This window comes from Protopterus annectens, chromosome 6.part0 (genome assembly GCF_019279795.1).
Source record: "Protopterus annectens isolate FY-2018-M chromosome 6.part0, PAN1.0, whole genome shotgun sequence".
NCBI lineage: Eukaryota > Metazoa > Chordata > Ceratodontiformes > Protopteridae > Protopterus > Protopterus annectens.
In genome coordinates this window covers 1,087,429,425-1,087,454,204 of record NC_056737.1, presented here as the reverse complement: position 1 = coordinate 1,087,454,204, position 24,780 = coordinate 1,087,429,425, and the positions used below count along the sequence as shown (strand labels likewise).

Here is a 24,780-nt window from a genome sequence, read left to right as displayed (position 1 = left end):
CTAAGAAAACAAATGCCAACATTTTTATATTGAAATTCATCAGCTAAACTGTACTGTAGTACCATCTTTAAATCTAGCTTGTTGTCAATTTCTGGTGAAACAACTTTTCTTCTAAATACAGTAACATTTAAACTTATTCTTCAAAGCTGCCCCCCCCCCCCCAAAAAAAAAAAAAAAAAACAGATGCACATAGATTTTTTCATATTCTCTCGGAAATTCAGCCAGTACTTCATAGATCTGGGTTATTTTGGCTACTGCAAAAATATCCTTCTCAAAAATAGCTCCAGCTTCATGGAGTGGTCTCATATGCTGACAGGGAAAATAAGAAATAGCTGTACTTGAAAATTTTTAGTAGTACCTGTCTGATTCCAACAAGTAAACCTGCTTTTGTGATCCTGATTGATTATTAAAATAACCTCCCTAGATTTTCTAATTATGCCTGACTTATTCTTATTTTGTCTGAATGACATGGTCAGAACTGTTGTGCAGATTTAAGCAGTCATATTTTTTTGCTAGTGCAGTAAGTATGCCAAGTGTGCAGTAATCTTTTGAAAGAACAACCTATTCTTGAAAGTATCCTGTAAATGTCAGCGGTGTTGCCTATGTCTGTACTGCGTAAAAATGTTTTTTGTTATTCATCGTATATTTAATGCTATTCTTATGTTTCCTTGTTCTTAGTCTTTGTAATTTGTGTTTTGGACTATCTTGTAACTCCTGTGTTGTAATTGAAAAGGGTCCACACATCACTTAATGTACCTAGTTACAGAATGAAACCAACAGTAAATCTGCACATTTCTATAAAACTTTCTCCATCCCTTTTCTGAAGATAACACCTGCAGTTCTGTTATCTCCTTTTTACAGTATTCTAAACTTCTCTTACTTTTGGGTTAAATTTTGATTTCCCTTTCTTGTAGTTTTTTTTTTTTTTTTTAACAGTCAATAACATTAAACTTTGTAAGGCCTTACTTTGTGCAGTTCAGATCCTGTATCCCAGCTCAAAAAAAAAATTCTTGGACTTCCACGATGGCTGCACACTGATCACTAGCTTAATTTTAGATGTCCCAGTGTGAAAAATGAAACGGACACAACAGCCAATGATTATGTTAGCTTGAGTAAAATGCAATTACTGGCTAGTAAGTACACTGCCTGGTTACCAGCAAAGAAATTTAGAGAACCTGAAAGAAAATCAACTAGAAAAAGATGGAAGAGAAGATACTGGGAAGAATCCTGCAGCTGTTCAGCAAAAAGCAGTTTAAGCTTCAGCTCTGGTGCAAGAGATGGCTTCCAGTAATTTAGAGGAACAAATAAGTGAAATGTGCTTAGAGTTTATTAAAATAAATGACAATTTGAATGAGTATATCAATTCAAATAACAGAAGGCTGGAAAAAAGAGAAGCTTTAAACAGATATTCAAATGAACTGACAAAACTGCAAAACTTAGAGGATGAAATGAAGAAAAGGCTAGCTGAGACTGCTCAAGAAAAAAACTGTTCTACAAATGGTCAAATTTGGGGACAGAACACACGGGTAAACTGAGATTTTTTGATGTACCAGACAAACTGGAAGGAACAGAGACTATATTAATTTTGTGAAAGCACAAATAAGTAATAAGTAACTGGACTGGTATTCCATGGCAGGATTTGTTAATTGAAAGGGCATTCATGTGTATCTTCCAAACCCTGTTATGAGAAAGCAGCCACGACCTCTGTTAGTTAGGCTGCAGTCATACTAGCAAAAAAAAAAATCTGACAAAATTGTGGCAGAAGGGCAAAATATTTAAAATTGGAGACAGTAGAGTGTTTATGGAAAATGATTTGTTCACTGTACACCAGGCAGAAGAGAAGCAGCTTCATCCCAACAATCAGGGAATGTTAAGAGGTGGGTGTGAGATTCAAGCTGCTGTATCCATCTGTCTTCAGAATTTGTTTTTCCTGGAGGATCAAAGTACAGGAGTTGTCTAGAAGAATCTGGAGTGCCTTGGACTTGAACTGAAGTCTAGGATTGGGAGATGGAGTTGAACAGGAAGATGACCAATAGCACTGAAATTGTAGAATAAATGTGATGGTATAAAGCATTTCTTGCATTTATGAAATATGTCTTTACAAGAAAAAGTGGCTGTGAAAGATGGGATTTTAGTTGACTTTGTTAAACTTGTTGGAGGACTGACAGGCATATGCCTCAGTTCTTCATTAAGGTTTGTAATGACACTAAAAGACAGAAAGTGTGAGAGGGGGAAAAAGTAAGCAAATAAAACAAAACAATTTTTGTTCTTAACAGTATTTGTGTAAACATTTTATTTAAATGTCATGCTATATAGTAAAGCATTTTCAGTGATTGTATGTGATAAAGATACTAAAGTAAACTGGTGATCTGAAGTAGTTTACTTCATTTGGTCTTCAATCTGTGGGCTACGGATCCATATCGGATCCGAGCCGGCAACTTTTGCTAGCATCAGCTCTGAGCTCCAGACACCTCCCCTTACCCATAATACACCTCCACTGTCTTCCATCCCCAGATCTCATTTGCCGTGAATTGCTTCAGCATCATGTCTTCTGAGCTCCAGCTAGCAGTGGGTTTAAAACCTTTTATGAGTAGATAATTTTCTAAATTTCTCTCCGTTAGTGTAAGTCCCCTTTCTGCTCTGCTCGCTTGGTGTGTCGAGTGTTAGTGTTTTTTAGGTTAGAGTAGTTTGTTATGTGGTGTAAGTAGTAGCTTCCCCTCCCCCCTCAGTTTTTTTCTGTAGACCAGTGCAGAGTGTGTGTGTGTGTGTGTGTGTGTGTGTGTGTGTGTGTGTGTGTGTGTGTGTGTGTGTGTGTGTGTGTGTGTGTGTGTGTGTGTGTTGTTTAAAAAGAACTTGCCTGTCTTTTGTTCTAAGGTTATCTTTCTTATATTTAGGATGGCTGAAAAGCTCGTTTTCAAGCACTGCACAGTGTCTGGCCATAAGCTATCCCCAGTGGATGGCCACACTGTGTGTGTTTTGTGCTTGGGTGTGGCCCACCTGAGTGTGGATTGTAGTATTTGTGTGGTCTTCAACCCCCTGGTCTTCAACCCCCTGCCCTAAAGGATAGGAATTCCAAGTTAGCCCTCAATGATCTCCTTCCGACTCTGTTTTCTCATTTCCGGCTTCGGTCACAGCGGCTGCTGTGGCCACCTCTCCTTCCTCTGGCTTCTCCTCCCTCCCAGGCTGGGACTCAACCTCCTGTACCAAAGCCTGTGGTAGCGAAGCAGAAGAGAGGTAGAAAAAGGAGAGAGTTGAAGATGAGGGAAAAGAGGAAGAGGTCCCCGGACCTCGCTTCTCTGAGTAAGACACCACGGATCCGTGACTCCCCTCAGCTCTGATCTCTGAGGTTCTCCTGGAGCCGGAGACACATCCAGCTTGTTGGACCTTGGTGCCCGACCCGCCAGGTTGGAGTCCATGGCCTCATTACGGTCCACCCACTCCTTGTCAGATATGAACTATGAGGCGATTTATCCGTACAGATCCAGATGGGGGGGGTCTTGCCAGCCCCCCCCCTCTCCCTCTGGAGGGGGGAGCTTGCTTCCTTTCATTCAGCCCATTTCTCCTTCTCTGATCTGACCTTCGGGTTTGGGGTCTTCTGATCCGAGGTTGGCTTTGGTCAGGGGACAGCTGCCTGGAGTGTTTTGGATCCGACCAGCTTGGATCCAAGCCACTCTCAGAGCCGGAGCTTGGGTGTCAGACCTGAGGGAGTGGAACCTTTTTCATTGGTTCCGACTTTGTCTGGCCAGGTTCCCTCCCTCGGAGCTCCGTCCACCTTGGGCCCGGCTCCGATTCTCGCATTGGACCTATGGAGACCGACCTCCTTATTGGTTCCTCAGGAGGTTTGCTCTCTTTTGGTGTTCAGTGTGGAAGAAAGGGTGATCTCAGTTGGATCGAGACCCCTGACCACCCCCTCAGTCTCCTCCCAGACCCCCTTGGCTTTGTCTATGGTCCCCATAGTCTTACCAGAGGGACAGCCTGTGCTCAAAGAGCCCCAGACTGTTCCCCCCGAGGAACAAATGGCTTGTGAGTGCCCCCTGTAGAGCCCCACTTGAGAGGTGCCACGCTATGTGCAAGAGGAGGCACTTGGACTCCTCAGAGTCCCTTATCGAGAACACAGACTTAGATGATGGAGAGGGTACCCCAAGGTTGCCTTCCGAAGAGGTCTCCTTTGGAGACATCATGGAGATCCTGCGCCAGCAGAAAGGTTGGTCTGCCCCCAAACCTTCTTCTGACGAGTCTGTGTTCCTGGAGGCTTTCGGCATGGGCCCGTCTACTTCCTGAGTGTCCCCTCCCGTGGATCCTTTGGTGGATTTGGTCACCTCGCGGGCATGGAAGAATCCGGACACTATGGAACCTATCCCAAAGCGAACTGATAAAATCCTACCCCCCACCCCCCCCCATAGATAGGCCATCTTGGAATAAGGGCTCCCCCGTGGATGCCATGGTGGTAGCAGCCACTAAGAAGAAACTTGCCCAGGAGAGTTCCTCAGTGCACCCTCCTGACAGAAAGTCGTGGATGATGGATCGCCTAGGGAAGTGGGTTTACGCTTCAGCTACCTTTTTGATCAGGGTGCCGAATTACTTAGCCCATGTCACCAGACTCCAACACAACCTAGTAAAGGAGGTGGAGGAGTCCCCCCCCCCCCCAAGTCCATGTCGCAGGAGGACAAGGCTTCGTTCTCCATGAGGATGGCCACTTTAAAAGCAGTATCTAACACGTCCATGCAACTCCTCTCCCATGCGACAAAAGGAGTGGCTAGTGTGGCTGGGTCCAGCTTGTCCAAGAGGTGTAACACCTGGCTCAGGTTATATCAATTTTCCAAACCCTTCAAGGTATTGTTTGCCAATGCCCCTTATGACGGCTCTGCACTCTTTGGTAAGACCATCAAGGAGACATTAGTCCAGAGTGAGAAGGGCGGGAAGACACTGTCTGCCGTCAGGATCCTCTTCTCTAACCCTCAAAGGTCCTTTTCCCAGAACCAGAAAGGGCAAAAGAAGATGTGGTTCTGGACGTCTCTGTATTCCCGGGACATTCTGGGCTCTTCTTCCCCCAGAGACAGAGGGGGTCCATGGAACTTCGGGTCTCGAGAACCTTTCTTGGACAGATCCGGGCAGCAACCATGAGGGGTTGCCCGACTGCTCTACTCTGGAGGCAGTCAGGGGACGATTGTCTTTGCACCCAGTGGCATGGGAGTCCATAACAGTGGGTCTATATTAGAACACCGAACATTTGAAATGCGGGTGTTCTAATATTGACCCGTTTTCAGCAAACACTGAAAATATCGAAGTAACAGGAAACCAAATTCTTTCCTAGGGAAAGAATTCGGTTGTCCATTTCTGTTGCTTCGGTATTTTCAGCACTCTGGTGGAAAGTTACGGGTCAGGTTCAGATAAGTGTGCGATTGTGTGGACGTGTGGGTTAGGGTGGGTTAGGTGGGTTAGGGTGCGGGTCAGGTAAGTGTGCGATTGTGTGGACGTGTGGGTTAGGGTGGGTTAGGTGAGTTAGGGTTAGGGCATGGTTGGGTGAGATGACTGTGCGATAGTAACGGACCTTAGGGTTAGGGTTAAGGTAAGTGGATAGTGGTATTTGTATGGTTTAGTGTAGGGTTAGTTGTTAGTTTAGGTGTATGTGTGTGGATTGCTGTTTGTTTGGTGTGCTTGTGTTGTGTGTATATGTTTTGGAACAGCAAATTGTTTTCCCTAGGAAAAAATTTGCTGTTCCGAATGTTCGATGTTTATTTTTTTGATTGCTAGGGTTCAATATTAGAACACTCAACATTTTGAATGTTCGGTGTTCTAATATAGACCCATAACAATGGACGGCTGGGTGCTTCAAATCATATCCAGAGGATACTCTATCCCCTTCGTGGGTTCCCCCATATCTCTCAGACACCTTCTGGACATACCACCGATACAAAGGGAGGCAGCAGCACAGGAAATTCCCAAGCTGCTAGAAAAATGAGCCATTCAAACCGTCCCCCCAGATCAGTCCGGATCAGGCTTCTATTTCAGTTTCTTTTTGGTGCTAAAGAAAATGGGGGACTTGAGGCCCATTCTGGACCTCTCTACCCTGAAATATCAGTTGCCAAAGAGAAGTTCCGGATCATCACATTACAGTCCATCATGCCGTACCTGTAAGAGAGTGACTGGATGCGCTCGTTAGACCTCCAGGATGCTTACTATCACATAAAAATGCACAGAAGCTCCAGGAGGCTCCTCTGCTTCTGGCTAGGAGTCCATCATTACCAATTTTGAGCTCTACCCTTTGGTCTCACCACAGCCCCCAAGGTGTTTACCAAAGTGATGGCGGTTGTAACGGCTCATCTGAGGCTTCAGGGGATTCAGGTCTATCCATACCTGGATGATTGGCTCCTAACTGCTCCCACCAGGCGTCTACTTTCCCAAACCAGGGATTATTACCTGACACTTGCCCTGCATTTGGGGATCACGATCAACACATCCAAATCTCTTCTAGATCCTGTACAGGTGATAAGACTATATTGGTGCCAGGATAGATGCTCTTCAGTGCAAAATATTCCTAACCTCTGAGAGAGTTCAAAACCTGAGAATGCATGTCTCCCTAATCTACTGTTCTCATCTTCCAATGGTGGAACTGGTGTTGAGGGCCCTAGGCTTGATGGCGACGACCATAACTCTTCTCCCGTGTGCCCGGTTACACATGAGGATTCTACAGTGGACTCTAGCTGTACAATGGTCCCTGTTGGAACTGCCATTGACCTATCCATTTCAACTCAGTCGAGTCTGTCGGTCGTCACTTGTATGGTGGATGAGCTCTCCGGACATTTTGGAGGGATGACCCTGTGTTCCAGCCCCACCCCAAACCACAGTGACCATGGATGCCTCCCAACTCGGGTGCGGGAGCATTGTTCAGGCAGGACAATCCAAGGCATGTGGTCCCCCATAGAGACCAGCTTGCATATAAATGTCCTAGAGATGAGGGCAGTCCTTCTAGCGTTGCAGGCCCCTTCATGCCTTTCCTCCTCTGGGGATGATTGGTATTCAGTCAGACAACATGTCAGTGGTCTGGTATATCAGTGAACAGGGAGGGACCAGATCTTACCCCCTTTGTCGCGAGGCCACGAGAGTGTGGGAATGGGTGATCACCGGTCGCTTTCTCATCACAATGCACATTCCAGGACGGCCCAACATCCTAGCGGACAGGCTGTCGGACCGTTGTGATGCTTTACGAGTGGTCTCTGAATCAGTCAGTAGCGGAACAGATCTTCAGCGAGTGGGGTCAACTTTGCTGCGATCTCTTCGCATCTCCTTCCAACGTGAAGTGCAAGTTTTTCGCTCCGAACCCCGTGCCAGGGGAGTCCCCCAGAGACACTCTAGTTGATTTGAATGTATATTTTAGAGCTACATAGTTAAGGCTTATATATGTAACTCAAGCAGAAAGCTATAATTGAAAGTGGAAGTGAATGATGATGAAGCAAGTGAGAAATTCAAGAGATAAGGAGATGGTTGGATTTTGGATGCAGATCCTAAAGGAGAATAACAACCACCTTGGAGACTATTATATTCATAAAGTAGCAGAAAGTATTCTAAGAATTAAGCTGAACATATCTAAACAATCCTACCTTGCTTTGATTCACTGTGGAGTTGACTAGTAAGAGAAGTTTTATTTGTATTTATTAGTAGTTATTAGTTAGTATTTGTTATCACTATTTTTAACTGTTTGTAGGTCATAAGGGGTAGCTTGTTAACAAGATTTACTTTGATTCATATATTTTTTTACCTTTAATTTCACTGTTGCTTATTAGAAAGGGATAGGTTTTAGACAAGTTCTAGCCACCCCAAGGGGCCTAGACAGCTGTAAATTCACACAGACTGCAGAGAGGAAAATTCTGAGCATATCTAAACAATCCTACCTTGGTTTGTGATTTATTGATCTTTACTGTTAAAAAGAAGTGCAACTGTGATCGATAGTGAGCAGAAGCTACTGCATGTGACGTAAAGGAATTAAACCTTTTGTCTGGCTTGCAGAACTTGTGTGGTCAGAACAACTTTACTGTACTTAATTTAGTGGTATATTGCTGGTGTGATTTTTGTTCATAGAATTTGATTTAAGTTCTATTTGAATTATGTGGTTACTGTTTTTGACTATTTTCGTTTACATTATTTTATTTGTTTGAAGAGTATGCAATTAATGATTTGTTAATGCACAAATATCTTGTACAGTGTAATAATTGCTATGCATATTTAAAGGTAACAGCTGATAACACTGTTGGTCTGTGTTCCTCATGTCAAACGCTGGATGATTTGCTTACCATTGTTAGAAGTAAATCTACACTTGATGATTGCACTTGTGCAGTTGGCATGGCTTGGAGAACTTTCATATATTAATGACTGGACTGGTGTTACGCATAGAACATGTTTAGGAAATTATGCATCTATTTTCTGCAAAAATCATTCAACCCCTATGAAACAAGACAATCCCCCGGCAACTTTGGAATTCTGGATACAACTATTCTGCAGATCCAGTTTGTTTAGAAGGAAACAAAAAAAAAGAAGGAAGAAGTTCACAACAAGTAACAAGGATGAAAAAGAAACTTGATTAATGACTGTAAAGGAAATAGAATACATAGTAAAAAGGACACCACTTTGTTATGTAACACACAGGTTACAGAGAACGATGAAATTTTTATATCAGAAAACCTTCAGGCTACAGAAAAAGGCATTATTTGTCCAACAGAGAAGGTAGAAAAAAGAGTCAAGGGGCAGGTGAAAAGGAAGAAATCAAAACTGAATGTGGAAGGATTGAAGAACATCATTGTAAGAAAAAAGAAGAGAAAAACAGATGTTGACTACATGACTCAAGCTGTGGATTTAAAATACCAACTGGATGAGAATTTAATACACAATGAAAACAGTGGGATTAATAAGTTTAATGGTGATGAAGATCTATCCTTCGTGACAATTGATAGAGCAGATATTACTGTATTAGAAGCTGAAGATTCTTCAGAGCTGGCCAGCAAAGATATTCTTGTAATTGCAGGTTCAGTTATTAGAGGAACTGATACTTATATTTGCAGAGAAGATAATGAACACCGAATAGTGTTATGCTTGCTAGTAGGAAAAATAGAAGATATGAGACAAACTTTGGAACGTCTTAATGTAAGGAAGTATGGATCCATTTTATTCATGTTGGTACAAATGATGCAATCTGCAAGGATTCTCTTGACTGTTAGTAGGGAACTGACGACCGTCTTAGTACAGTTTGTACTGGTGTTAGACGTATTTTTCACAAATCACCTATCGAAAGGATAGTCAGGTCACTGTGAATGAAGTTTGTTTTGGTAAATACCTACATGGAAAAATGTCCATTTTCTACACAGGGTTGAAGAGTGTCTAATTAAACAGCGACAATCGCCTAAAGCCAGTGTTCTCATCTCTGGGTAGCTAGCTCTTTCATATTATTTACCTTTAATTTAAATGACACTGCTTGTAAAGTGAGCATTATCATTTTGTAGTCTTTTCCAGCAGCTCCCTTTTTACATCTTGTACCCAGAGAAGAACCGAAAGATGCCCATTGTTGTCTGTCTGTGTTCTCTACTGGTTAACAAAAATAACTAAAGTAAACTTCAACAAAGTGCATCTTTATTAAAATCAGTCAAAAGTCCTTAAAGTGAAGATGGACAAAAGTTGAATGAATCCTTACGTACTGTATTCTAAAAATATCAGCATGCGAGGAATACTCCACCTTCTCTTCCTCAAATTAAAAAGTGGAAACGTGGTAGTGGTTGGGGGAGATAAGAAACACACCACCTCACCCTCCAATCTCTATCTGGTCCCCCCTCCTAGGAATCCTGTCGTTCAGTTTAGTGATTTTCCTCCTTCATTACAGAGAGTGTAACACTGACTGTGTCAAGTCACAGTGTCTCCTGCAAAGCACAGGTACATGCATGCCTTGCAATACTGACTGTGTCAAGTCACAATGTCTCCTGCAAAGCACAGGAACATGCATGCCTTGTAATACTGACTGTCAAGTCACAATGTCTCCTGCAAAGCACAGGAACATGCATGCCTTGTAATACTGACTGTGTCAAGTCACAGTGCCTCTTGCAAAGCACAGGAACATGCATGCCTTGTAATACTGACTGTGTCAAGTCACAGTGCCTCCTACAAAGCACAGGAACATGTATGCCTTGTAATACTGACTGTGTCAAGTCAGTGTCTCCTGCAAAGCACAGGAACATGCATGCCTTGTTTAACTGACTGTGTCAAGTCACAGTGTCTCCTGCAAAGCACACGAACATGCATGCCTTGTAATACTGACTGTGTCAAGTCACAGTGCCTCCTGCAAAGCACAGGAACATGCATGCCTTGTAATACTGACTGTGTCAAGTCACAATGTCTCCTGCAAAGCACAGGAACATGCATGCCTTGACTAACGGAAACTCCAGTTTGCATGACGTGGCAAAGAAGCCCACCCAATGCCTCACATTTTGTTCTTTCAGCAGAAACACTCGGCAGCAAACAAATAACCTTTTTTTTTGGGGGGGGGGGTCGCTCAAAATCTGGACTCCCCACCTGTGATTTCGGAAATCTGGGAACCCTGGTTGAAAGACTTATCTTAATTGCCTAGACTTACTAAGGTCTTAAGTTTAGTTATGGTGGTTGCCAAAAAAAGCAGTTACTAGACAATGGAAATCAAAGTATAAGGAGTGAATATTGTAACAGAGATAAAAGAACTGGAAGTGGGATCATCTTTAGAAAAGGCTAAGAGTAAATTGCATAGGAAAAGTGAAAATTGTGGGAACAGTACATGCAGAATAATGTTGTGGAGTGAGGTTTAAGGGAAGGCAGGAATTGTTCAGTTTATGTAATGTTGAATTGATTACTGTATAAAAGAATATATGTGATGTATAATGCTTGTAACTGTGAAGATTGTTGTGTTTATGTAAATGTAACTTTGTCTGTGACTTAAGTGAGAATTCAGTAAAGGTGTTAAAGAATAAATGTGAAGTTGTTCAGTCTCGCCGTTCATTCTTTACTGATGGGTTCGGAGCCAATCCCTCGGCTCCGATACGGCCAATTGCAAAGCTCGAGGTCTTCAAATAGCTTGAGGCCAAGTCCCTATCCCACAACGCACCTGGAATTACCTCAGATCTAGTTTGCCTCTGCAATAGGTCCGAGGTTCTGCATTAACTTGTGTCATTAAAACTGTTTTTTCATTACTTACTTTTAAAAATGTTTTGCTAGTTAGATAGTTTTAAGGTAGTTTAGAATAGTTTATAAAGCTCTTATAGCATTTTGGTGTGTTTACCTTCTTTATATCCCTTCCCATCTAGTGTGCTTTAAAAATTTCTAGTTGACCTCTTGTTTTAGGCCTAGTTTAACAGTCTCTTCTAAATATTACAGTGTGTCTATTCAGTGACCTTTTGTCACAAATTATTTTTTATTACTTAGTCATTTGTTGTGCGGTCTGTTTAGCCTTAAGAATTTTTTAGATAAGGCTTAGTTGTTTATTACTGTTGAAGTTGTAGTTTACAGTATCTTTGTCACATACTAGTCATTAGACAATTTTAGATAAGGTTGTTGTCTCTCAGCAGCTATCTTCTTTTATTGCATAGTCTGCTTGGAATTTCTTATTGTGTGCTTTCTCATTTATACTAGTATTACTGTGTGTGTGTGTGATTTAGCCTGCTTTTATTTTAGGCTTTTGTGAATAATTACTGTTGTGGTATTTTTGTGCTGACATAATTTTCCTGAGATTACTATGGCTGACCAAGAGAAGCACCCTAAGTCTGGCTTCAAAAAGTGCCCAAAGTGTGGCCAAAAGATGTCTTTCACAGACACGTGAATTGTGTATACTGTCTAGGAGCTCTGCATTTGCAAGACAGCTGTTCTATTTGTCATTCCTTTTCCTCAAGGATTCTTCAGGAAAGGAAGAGAAAACTTATCGACAGGGGGTGGTTGAAACCTTCGTTTCAAGAAGTTTTGAGTGACCAAGATGGATCCAGCAAGTCCTCAGTCTTCTAAGACTTTAGACTCTAAGAAATCTAAAAAACCCTCGACATTGGCTCCACTGCCATCGGAACCGACAGTCTTTTCCTTTTGGAACCAGTCCCCAGTATTGGAACTGGTGTCTGAAGCTCCTAAGAGTCCATTACTTCAGTCAGTACCACCTTCGGTGTGCTCCTCTCGGTCCTTTATCAGCCTGTCAGATCTGGATGTGGATCGAGTGGTGCAGAAGCTGTTATTGGCCATGGCAAAAATGTTATCAGCTTCGACCCAAATGGCTTCGGAGCCAAAGACCCTTGCACCAGCTCAAACTGTTCCTCCTCCGAGCCATGCTGGTCCTTCAGAGCTGGAGGAGTCAGAGCTGATGTTAGTGGAACCCTCGGAGCCAACGCCGGCTCCAGTGTCTTCGGCTCCATGCACTCTGACGTCCTCTGTTGCCGATTGAGGACTTTAGGAGCCGACACTCTGGTCAGGTCCGGGGAGAGTAGATGGACCGACTCGTCAGTTCCGACTCTGCCTCTCGGGGCTTCAGCTCAGATGATCTCGGCTCCTACCTCGGGCTCGGAGCCCACTGTCCCGGTGCCGGGGGTGTCGACGGTTTCTTCAGATCCGTCAGTTCCCTCACATCGGATCAGAGGTGCTTTCAATGTCATGAGGAGAGTCATGTCTCCTAAGACATCCTCAACCTCAGGTCTGCCTTCCTTCTCCTCTAAAGTGCCTGTGTCTGCTCCTGCCTTGCACATCCTAACCAAGTGTAGAGACCCAGAGCCTCAGGAAGCCCCATTTTGTGGCCCCTGCTCTTCAGAGATCTCACCAGAAGCTCCCACTGATGAGGTTCCCAGGAAGAGATTGTGTAAGAGGAAACATCTAGACTCCCCACAGGAGTCTGTAACATCAGATACTGACGTGGAGGAGTCAGAAAGGTCCCCATGGTCCCCCTCTGAGGATATCTCATTCGCTGAGATACTTGAAATCCTTAGGCAGTGGGGTGACTGGCAGTCCAAAAGCCCCCTACTGAGGATGAGTCAGTTCTCCTGAAGGCTTTCGGGTCTTAGCCCTCCAGCTCTTGGGTGTCTCCGCCCTTTGATGAGCTGATGCAGCTGGTCTCAGAAGGGCATGGGAATCTCTGGATACTATGGAGCCTGTCCCTAGGAGGCCGTTATTAATTCCTCTCTGCCCCCCTTGACAAATCTATTCTAGCAAAAGGTGTTCCAGTTGATGCCATGGTGGTGGCAGCAGCCACCAAAAAGGAAATATTTGAGACTTCCTCGTCTGTCCATCCTCCTAACCGACACTCCAGGATTATGGATGGATATGCGAAGCGCATGTATAGTTCAGCGAACTTTGCACTTAGTTCGCTCAACTATTTAACCCATTTTACCAGGTTACAAAGAGATCTCATTAAGGAGCTAGGAGATGCTCTTCAGGGTACAGTAGCTGCAGGAGCTTCCGACAAAGTTGCCGGCCAGCTTGCTACTCTCAATTCTATAGTCAACTCATCCATGCACCTCATCTCTTATGCAGCTGATAGAACGAGTAGGGCAGCGGGTACAGGAGTTGTTCTTAGGAGACACTCCTGGATGCGCTTGTGTTCCTTCACGAAGCCCTTCAAATCCTCTTTCGTGAACACTTCCTTTGATGGCTCATCCCTTTTCAGGCCTAATGTGAAGGAAACCTTAACCAGGTGTGAACAGGAAGGAAAGACTCTGTCTGCCGTCGGGGTCCTTTTTTCCACCCCTACCTAATCCTACCCCAAAGGTCAAAGGGGAGGAAAAATGTGGTTCTGAAAAGCCCAAGGAGCCTTTCAGGACACACGTGGTGAACCCCCCCCATCCAGAGGCAGAAGAGGGGACAATAATGGAAGACGCCACCCTCGCAGCAGAGGGGATCCACAACACCAGGGCGACAGAGATCACTTCTCTGGGAAGCTCTATCAGTGCTCCTGAAAGGAGGCCCTACTGTCCTACTCTGGAGGCAGTCGGGGGTCTCTTATCTTTGTATCCAGACGCCTGGCTCAAAGTAAAAGACAGCTGGGTACAAGGTATCATTTCCACAGGATACTTCATCTCATTTACCACACCCCGGCAACTCATAAGAAAAATCCCGGACGTTCCACCCAGTTACAGGGAACAGGCAACAATAGAGGTCCAAAAGTTGCTATCAAAAAGAGTCATCCAGTCCCAGCAGACCGGGCAGGATCCAGAACTTACTCAAGATTCTTTTTGGTTCCAAAGACGACGGGGGACTGGAGACCCATATTGGACCTCAGCAAACTGAACAAATATGTAAAGAAAGAGAAGTTCCGGATGGTCACGCTTCAGTCTATACTCCCCTTCTTAGGGAGAAACAATTGGATGTGCTCTATAGATCTCAAGGATGCGTACTACCACGTCAAAATGGCCAGGCCATCCAGGGATCATTTGTGCTGCCGACTAGGAGCCAATCATTACCAGTTTTGAGCCCAGCCCTTTGATCTCACTACAGCCCCTAGAGTGTTCAAATGCATGGCAGTGGTCACGGCTCATTTGAGGCATCTAGGATTCCAGGTGTTTCCATACCTAGACAATTGGCAACTTTCCGCCACCACCAGGCATCAACTCATTCAAACCAGGGAGTCCACTCTGTAATCAACTGGGCATTACAATCAACTCAGAAGAATCTGCCTTGTCGCCATTACAGCATATTGTTTTTATCTGGGCAGAGTTGGACACCACCACCACCACCACCACACTAAGGCTTCCAATAGAAAGAGTCATTCTTCTGTGTCAGCGTTCTTATATCAAAAGACAGAGCACCAGCATCAGAAGTTCTGTAATTATTGGGCGTGATGGCAGCAGCAATTTTGGCTGTTCCACTAGCTTGTATGCACATTCGGATACTGCAAGGGCTGCTGTTCACTCAATGGTCTTACCAAGAGCTCCCCATGACTCACTATAATGATCACAAATTCTTGCAAAAAGGACCTTCAGTGGAGGTTGACCTTACTTCATGTCATGATAGGATGCCCATTTGTGCTACCCCGTCCAGCGGCTACAGTGACCATGGACGCTTCCCTGATAGGATGGGGGGGGGGGCATTTTCAGGGAAAGACTACCCAAGGCACATGGACCGAGCAAGAGACAAATCGGCATATCAATGTCCTGGAGATGAGAGCAGTACTTTTGGCGTTGCAGTACTTTCAGGACTCTTTCTGTGGGTACGATTGCGATTCAGACAGACAACATGTTGGTGGTCTGGTATTTGAACAAACAAGGAGGAACCAGGTCTTACCCCCTTTGTCATGAGGCTCTCAAAATGAGTTTGGCAATGGGCTGTTTCCACCCAGCGCTTTCTGTTGGCAATGCACATCCCGGGGAAATCCAACGTGATAGCAGACAAGCTGAGCAGGACAATCTTGTTGCCCCACGAGTGGTCCCTCAAGAAAGAAATAGCGGACAGAATATTCCGCAGGTGGGGCCAGCCTTGCTGCGACCTTTTTGCCAGTCACATGAACACGAAATGCAGAAGCTACTTTGCCCTGATTCCCCCTTCGGGAGAAGCCCCAAGGGATGCACTCGTACACAATTAGCCTCCGGGTCTCCTCTATGCATTTCCACCAATCCATTTGATACCCAATGTTGTACAGAAAGCAAAAACCGTGGGAAGGACCATCATTCTAACAGCCTCTCATTGGCCTCGTCAGATTTGGTTCCCCTTCCTTCGACTTCATCTTTTGGAGGACCCTTAGATTCTGGACCCAGTTCCTGACCTTCTGACGCACTCGTCGGGAGATCTTCATCCCTTTCTGCAGTCCCTGAAGCTGACAGCTTGGCTGCTTCATTTCCCATCATAGCCAGGTTCCATAAACTCCGATGAGACAAAACAGATCCTATTATTATTTATTTATTTATATTTGTTGACCAGGAATGTCCGACTGGACGCAGGTCCATTTTCAGCTGAGGCCCGGGGAGAAAAGCTCCACAAATTAAAATATTACAGACATAGTTACAGATAAAGAATCTTAGAAATTAAAATATTACAAACATAGTTACAGGTGAAGAACACAGTACATTCAATAGATAAGTCATAGCAGATATTAACAACTGATGTGAGAGTGTTCAATCTCGCCTTTGTTCTTACACATGGGTTCGGAGCCGATCCTCGGCTCCGTGCCGGCCGACTGCAAGCTCTGCATCGAGAAGAAGCTCGAGGACATCTAATACCCACAATCCCCCTCTGCCTTTACCTCAGATCTAGTTTGCCGCTGCTGCATACGCATCGTTGGAGACTAGCTCGAGGCTGTACAGATAAGATTTTTATCTATTCTGTTTAAATTTCAGAGTATTTTATCTAGTTACTTAAAGTATAAGAGTAGGTGTGTGAGTCATTCGGAATTCTCGATAATTAGAATAGTTAACTTAGTTAACTTTCGAGTTTAGAGTTTTTCGGGGCCTACCCCTTCTTGGACTTGTGACTAGATACTGGTTATAGTCTTGCCTTTAGGCAGTTCAAGGATTTGACAATTTTGACTAAAAGCTTGTTTTAGTTAGTATCAAACAGACTTTTATTACCGGATTTGACACTTTTACTGGATTGGACTTTTTACTGGACTGGACTGTCTTTTCATTTTTCAATATGTCTGAAAAGATGAAATCTGGCTTTAAACGTTGTCAGTGTGGCCAAAAAATGTCGGTCACAGACAACCACAGTTCCTGTGTCTACTGTCTTGGCCCTCTCCACTTACAAGAGGACTGCTCTATTTGTCACTCTTTTAGTGGGAGGGTCATGACAGATAGGCGCAGGAAACTGATGGATAGAGGATTGCTGAAACCCTCTTTCCAGGAGGCTCTGGATGCTTCAGACCAGGCATCCAAGTCTTTGAAGGGGTCGAAGGCGTCGGAGCCAAAGTCATCGGCTCCGAGCTCTTCGAGTCTAGTTAGATCACCGGTTCCACAGACTTCGGGGCCGAGTGTTCAACTGTTGGCAGTCCGAGCCTCGAGTCTTGGAACCGGTGACGGAGCTCCCTCCACCGACTCTGCTGAGGTCGGCGCCATCTTCGATCCCTTCGACTCGTTCTTCTAGAGCCCTTTCCGACACCGACGTGGACCGTGTGGTGCAGAAACTTATGGAGCATACGGCCCTGTCCAAGCTTATTTCGGTCTCCTCTGTTGATGTCGAGACTTGAAGGCCTGCCACTATCTCCATCTGTTCCTCCTCCGAGACCTGTTCAGTCTTCGGAGCCGGAAGAAGCTGACCTGATGATTGTGGAGCCCTCGGTGCCAGAACCGTCTTTTTCTCGGTCGGCACCATTTACCTCGACTCCATCCGATCCGGCACCGGAGTCTCGGGCCCGAAGATCTGTCCTTGGTTCCGGGACCGAGAGTCGGACCGATGTTTCGGTTCCGACTCTCCCTCTCGGGGCCTCGGCACGGATCGATTCGGTTCCGTCCTCGGGGTCGGTGCCTTCGGCTCCTGTTTCGGGGATTCTTCCCATTTCTTGAACCGTGAGATACCTCGACTCGGGACCCGGGGGCCTTCGACCTCATGAGGAAGGTGTTGTCTACTCAGACAACCACATCAGCAGGTACAGCTTCTCCTCCCCGCAAAGGACCGTTATCCTCCTCTGCACCCACGGCCACGTCCAAGCGTCGGGCACCAGTGTCTCAGCCACCCCTGGAGGTGCCCCTCTTCCTCGGAGGCTTCGGATGCTCCCCATGAAGAAGTTCCTAGGAAAAGACTGTGTAAGAGGAGACACTTGGATTCTCCACAAGAATCCTTGACATCTGATACTGACTTAGATGAGTCAGAAGGGTCCCCTAAGTCACCTTCAGAGGATGTCTCTTTTGCTGACATCTTGGAGATCCTTAAACAGAGAGGTGACTGGCAAGCCCTCCCCCCTTCTGAGGATGAGTCAGTTTTGCTGAAGGCATTTGGTGCCCGTCCTTCCTCCTCCTGGGTCACTCCGCCCTTTGATGAGTTGATGGAATTAATTGCTCGAAGGGCGTGGGAGACTCCTGACACGGTGGAACCTGTCCCTAGGAAGCCAAATAAGTACATCACGGCACCACAGGACAAAGCTTACCTTACCAAAGGAGTTCGGTAGGCGCCATGGTGGTGGCAGCGCCACGAAAAAGGAGATGTCGGAGTCTTCCTCATCTGTCCATCCGCCTAACAAAGATTCTAGGACCATGGACAGATCACGGAAGCGCATTTTCAGTTCAGCGGCTTTCTCTATGCGTTCCCTGAACTATTTGACCCATTTTACACGTTTACAGAGGGATCTAGTCAAAGAGTTGGGAGATACCCTCCAGGGTGCTACAGATGCCGCTGTCTCAGAGAAAGTTACAGCGCATCTCAACACCCTTACGTCCATTGTGAACTTCGTCCATGAGGCTGATATCCTATGCAGCCGAAGGATCGAGTAGGGCAGCGGCTTCAGCGATTGCTCTTCGTAGGCAATCCTGGATGCGCTTATGTTCGTTTGCGGAAGCCTTCAAGTCTTCCTTTACTAACGCCCCATTTGATGGAGCCACACTTTTGGCCCTAAAGTAAAGGAGACCCTTACCCGGTGTGAACAGGAGGGAAAGACTCTGTCTGCTGTCGGAGTCCGTTTTCCACCCTTCCAGACCGTACCCCAAAGGGCAGCGTGGTGGGAAAATGTGGTTTGAAAACCCCAAGGGTCTTTCCAAACACACAGGGTGATGCCCCTCTAGAGGCAGAGGGGGCAGAGGTGGAAGACGCCGCCCTGGCGGCAGAGGGGTCCATAAAACCAAGGTGACAGGGATAACCTCCTGGCAAACCTTTCAGCACTCCTGAGAGGAGGCCCGACTGTCCTGCTCTAGAGGCAGTCGGGGTCGCTAGCTTTATACCCTCAGGCCTGGCAAAACCTTTCTTCAGACAATTGGGTAAAAGCATTGTTACCAGAGGTTACAAAATCCCGTTTCTATCCACCCCATTCCAAAGAAAACTCCCAGATGTACCACCCCATCTGCGAGACCCAGCAGCTACAGAAATTTCAAAGCTGCTAGAAAAAGTCATCCAACCAGTCCCAGCGGACCAAATAGGATTCGAACTTACTCAAGGTTCTTTTTAGTTCCAAAGAAAACAGGGGACTGGAGGCCAATTCTGGACCTAAGTCATCTCAACACCTTTGTCAAGAAGGAAAAGTTCGAATGGTCACGCTTCAATCGATCCTTCCATTCTTACGGAAGGGCGACTGGATGTGCTCAATAGATCTGAAGGGCGCATACTACCACATCAAAATGGCCAGGGTGTCCAGAGATCACTTGCGCTTCGGCTGGGAGCCAGTCACTATCAGTTTGAGCCCTGCCCTTTGGTCTGACCACAGCCCCAGGGTCTTCACCAAATGCATGGCAGTGGTAGCGTCTCATCTAAGGCCTAGGATTCCAGGTGTTTCCGTATCTGGACGACTGGCTCCTGTCTGCCACCACCAGGCGTCAACTGATACATGCCAGGGATTACTCCTACAACTTTGTACACACCTTGGCATTTCAGTAAATTTAGAAATCTTTGCTACAGCCATCACAGCATATCTTATTCATAGGAGCGGAATTAGATACGCGTCAGTTAGTTCTAAAACTTCCGACAGAAAGAATAGTAGCACTTCAATTCAACATTTCCCTTCTGCTATCGTCCAGAAAATCCCCAGCAAAAATTGTTCTGAAAGTTCTGGGTCTCATGGCAGCTTCTCTCATAGCAATACCATTGGGAAGACTGCACATGAGAGTGCTACAATGGCTTCTATTTGCACAATGGTCATTCCAACAACTTCCACTGACTCACAAAATATTGATAACAAAAACATGCAAATCACACCTAAGGTGGTGGTTACAGACTTGCAACCTATCCGGCGGAAGACCATTTGTGCTACCCACACCGTCAGCAACGATAACCACGGACGCTTCCCTGATAGGGTGGGGGGGCATCTTTCAGGGACAGACAGTCCAAGGCGAATGGACCAATCTGGAGTACAATCTGCACATCAATGTTCTGGAGTTGAGGGCAGTGTTCTTGGCGTTGCAACACTTTGCTCCCCTTCTTCCTCCAGGGACCATTGCAGTTCAGACAGACAACATGTCAGTAGTCTGGTACATAAGCAAGGGGGAACCAGGTCTTACCAACTATGCAGAGAGGCCATGAGAATTTGGCAATGGGCAGAGTCCACCGGTCGCTTTCTGATGCATAGCACATCCGGGGTCATCCAAGCGTCATAGCCGACAGGCTGAGCAGAACAATACTATTGCCTCACGAGTGGTCCCTCAAACAGTCAGTTGCGGAAAGGATTTTTCGCAAATGGGGCCAGCCTACCTGCGATCTGTTTGCGTCTCCAATGAATGCCAAATGCAGGAGCTACTTTGCCCTATTACCCCCTCCAGGGGAAGTCCCCAGGGACGCTGGTGCCGCGATTGGCCCCGGGTCTCCTATATGCTTTTCCTCCATTTCCCCTGATTGCAAAGTTTCTACAGAAAGCAAACAACCTTCAGAGGACTATAATTCTCATTGCTCCGTTCTGGCCTCGTCAAATTTGGTTTCCCTTTCTATTGCATCACCGCATTCGGGGACCTTGGATGCTGGACCCAGAGCCAGATCTACTGACTCATTCGTCAGGAGTTCCTCACCCATCTCTGGAATCTCTCCATCTAGCAGCTTGGCTGCTCCGCTTCCCTTTTTAGCCAGGTCAATTCCCCTTACATCAGCGGTTCAGGATATTTTGGTAGCTTCTCATAAAGTTTCCACTACAAAGACTTACACCAGTAAATGGAAACGTTTTGTCTTCTGGGAGTCACATCAGTTGGACCCTGTTACAGCTCCGTTAAACAAGGTTTTAGAATTCTTGACTGAATTATTTCATGAAGGAGCTTCCCCGGCTACTTTAAGAGTACAGTTAGCTGCCATTTCTAACTATCATATAGAAGAATGTGTGCCTATTATGGCTCACAGACTTTGTAAAGCCTTTTTAAAAGGTTCCTTTCATATCAGACCACCAGTCAGAAGTCCGACGTCACCGTGGAATTTAAATTTGTTGCTTTCTAAATTAATGTTGCCACCCTTTGAACCAGCTTCAGGTTGCACGTTGAAATTTTTATCATGGAAAACATTATTTCTAGTGGCCATTACATCTGCTAGGCAGTGTCTGAGCTTCAGGCCCTTTCGGTCAAACATCCTTATTTAATATTTCATTCTGACAGAGTATCCCTACGCACTAATCCATCCTTTCTTCCCAAAGTTTGTTCCTCTAGTAATATCAATCAGTCCATTGAATTACCCACCTTCTTTAAAACCACTCTAATAAATTGGAGTATATGTTGCACAAACTAGGCGTCCATAGACAACTCAGATTTTATTTGGATAGAACAAAAGATCACAGGAAATCTGATCAACTATTTGTAGCTTTTGCTGACAGCAGAAAGGGTCTTGCAGTTACAAAGCGAACTCTTTCTAAATGGCTAACTGACTGTATCACATATGTTTATGAAGCCTCTGACCAAACTTTATCTGCAAAACCCAGAGGACATTCTACCAGGTCAGTGTCTACATCTTTGGCTCACGCAGCTCGCTTACCTTTAGACACTATTTGTGCGGCTGCTACTTGGGCTAAACCACATACATTTATCTCTCATTACAAAGTGGACAGGGTTTCTAGGGATAGGGCAACCTTTGGTTCCACTGTGCTCAAGAACGTTCTCCCTTGAGTTCCTCAGGATCATGGAGCTAGGGGCGCTACCCATGTGTAAGAACAAAGCGAGATTGAACACTCTCACATAAAGAAGTTATGTCCTTACCATAACGTTCCATGTGGAGTGTTCATCTCGCTGGTATTACACTCCCAAGCTTCCCCCCCTTAGGAAGACCGTAGAATTTGGTGCCTGGTCTGGAGTATTCTCCTTCTGCTGTTGCAGTAGTACTGTTACTATCATACTCAGGGTATGTTTGTATATATGTATATTATGTATATAGTGGCATGTGTGCGTGCGTATGTCTGGTTTGCTTGCAAACTAGATCTGAGGTAAAGGCAGAGGGGGATTGTGGGTATTAGATGTCCTCGAGCTTCTTCTCGATGCAGAGCTTGCAGTCGGCGACGGAGCCGAGGATCGGCTCCGAACCCATGTGTAATAACCAAGGCGAGATGAACACTCCACATGGAACGTTATGGTAAGGACATAACTTCTTTTTACAATAAGAAGTTACTGCCATATAATAAGTAGATAGGCATGGAAGTATCAGAGCTTACTGTAATCAAAGGTAGTTTGTGGGATGGAAGAGAGGTAGAGGGTAGATGGAGTGAGAGAAGTTAGAGGGGAGAGTTATAAGGGCATAGCCAGCATGTTCTCATAAATCTTCTACTAGGAAGCTATATCTTAGCAAATGGAAACATTTTTCTATATGGGCCTCTAAAAACAATATTGACCCTTACCAAGCCCCTATGGCCTCCATTGTAGAGTTCTTGACTATGATTTTTAACAAAGGAGCTGCAGCAGCAGTTAGTGTTCAATTGGCTGCTATTTCTAATTTCCATCTTGGATTTGAAGGGTTGAATATCATGTCTCAGAAGTTATCCAAAGCTTTTCTCAAAGGGACCTTTCATATTAGACCACCTGTGAAATCTCCCTATTCTCCATAGAATCTAAATTTTATGCTTTCCTGGATAATTCTTCTGCCATTTGAACCAGCTTCTTCTTATGACTTCAAATTTTTGTCATGGAAGACCATCATTCTGGTAGCTATTACGTCTGCCCGCAGAGTGTCAGAGCTTCAGGCTTTATCTATCCAGTCTCCCCATTTGATATTCCATGCTGACAGAGTCTCACTTAGAACAAACCCCACATTTTTGACCAGAGTTTGCACTGAAGCCAATCTCAAACAAATTATTGATTTGCCAGTCTTCTTCCCCAACCATTCGAACAATTTAGAGTATATGCTGCACAAACTTGATGTTCACAGACAGCTCAGATTTTATTTGGATAGAACAAAAGATTTCAGAAAATCAGACCAGCTTTTTTTTTCATTTTCAGACTCCAGGAAGGGTAGACCAGTGGCTAAAACAACTCTGTCTAAATGGTTATCTGACTGATTTACCTTTGCCTATTCAGCTGCCAGTATACCTTTGCAACATAAGATTAAAGCTCACTCAACCAGAGCAATTTCTACATGATCTTTTTCTGCCAAACTTCCTATTGATAACATTTGTGCAGCAGCCACTTGGTCAAAACCTCATACTTTTTTTACTAATTAGAAAGTTGGCAAGACCTCCAGGGACAGGGCCTCCTTTGGCTTCACAGTCCTGAGAAATATACTCCCATTAGCCACCCGATGTTGATGGTGCTTGGGAAGCTACCCATTAGTAAAGAATGAATGGCGAGATTGAACAACTTCACATAAAGAAGTTATGTACTTACCATAACGTTTCATGTGAGTTGCTCATCTCGCCTTCATTCTTATGCCCCTCCCTCCTACCCCCTCCTAGGCTGATAGATGACCGAGATGCTGGATCCTTCCTGGTTACTCAGTCCTTCTATACCTTTCTCTTGGGAGTGAAAGAATGACATATGATATTATTATGCGCAGCAAAAAAGATCTGCAGTAATTCCAGGTGCATCATGGGATAGGGACTTGGCCTAGAGCTATTTGAAGACCTCGAGCTTTGCAATTGGTCGTATCGGAGCTGAGGTATCGGCTCCGAACCCATCAGTAAAGAATGAAGGCTAGATGAACAACTCACATGGAACATTATGGTAAGTACATGACTTCTTTTTTACTTCGTTGCCAGCATTTGTTTTCCCAATAGACCATCAACCAAATTAAGAACATCCTAGGTAGATTTTCTCACAGAACAGCTGATATGATAAAAATGCATCTGTTGTATTCAGTGTTAAAAATAAGACGTATTGTGTTGAGCTTGTAGTTTTTTTTGTGTGTGTGTATGTGGGGAGGGAATATGACTGATGTGACTTGGTCATTTTCTTGAGGACAGTGAGTGGTGTTCTGATACAAATAGGTCTGCTAAGTTATAGCATGTGATGTTTTGTTAACAGCACATGACAAAATACTCTCGAGAAAGACAGACACATCACATCACTTTTTTTCTTTCTTAGCCTGAATTCTTGCAAGAAGCCAGTTTAATCATGGCCAAGTTGAATTACGTGGAAAGTGATTATAAGGAAGCTCAAGCTATCTATAGCAGAGTTGCACTTGATGAGATGCAGTTAGTGGCAGTGCCTGTCTACAGACTGAGGATGATTGCTGAGGCATATGCAACAAAAGGTAGGAAATGTAATTTTTTGCTTGAATTCTATTCACTCAGTGGTAATAAGTGTTACAGTGGAGGAGGGCTGGTGCAACAAGACTGCATGATAAATCATGTTTCTCTCCTGAAGAATATGTAAAATAAAATAGGGAAATAGCCTTCATTTTTTGACTGAGCTTGTGATGGTATTATAGGCTACTTGAATTTGGCTGCTCTGGTTAAGAAATCTTTTAGACATTACTTACATTAAAGTAGTATAGCCTTCATTCTGTATGTTTTTTAATATAAATTTGCATTGTTTGCATTATGTTACCTACAGTTAACGTCTGGAGCTCCACAGTACCATGTATGAAGGTGTAAAGTCACCAAATTGATAGCATTGTGTTTTGGTTTATGAAATCACCTCAAGATAAAGTGACAGTGTCTTCTTTTTGGTCTTGCTTGTCTGACAGGATTCCCTTTGTGTTTTAATACTATGTCCCACGCTTACCTTTTCACAAAATTAGGGATCAAGTTCCAAAATGGCTGCTCTGTGCAAGTCAGCCCTG

At 44.7% G+C, this 24,780-nt stretch overlaps 1 protein-coding gene across 1 annotated transcript in view; it reads left to right on the top strand.

Moving 5' to 3' along the window:
• Positions 1–24,780, top strand: part of TTC7B (tetratricopeptide repeat domain 7B) — a gene marked incomplete in the record, with an annotated part of 1,939,345 nt that overhangs the window by 325,821 nt on the left and 1,588,744 nt on the right. Inside the window, 1 exon segment of the mRNA XM_044074706.1 lies at positions 24,081–24,249. Within this exon segment, the coding sequence (XP_043930641.1) occupies positions 24,081–24,249 (169 nt within the window).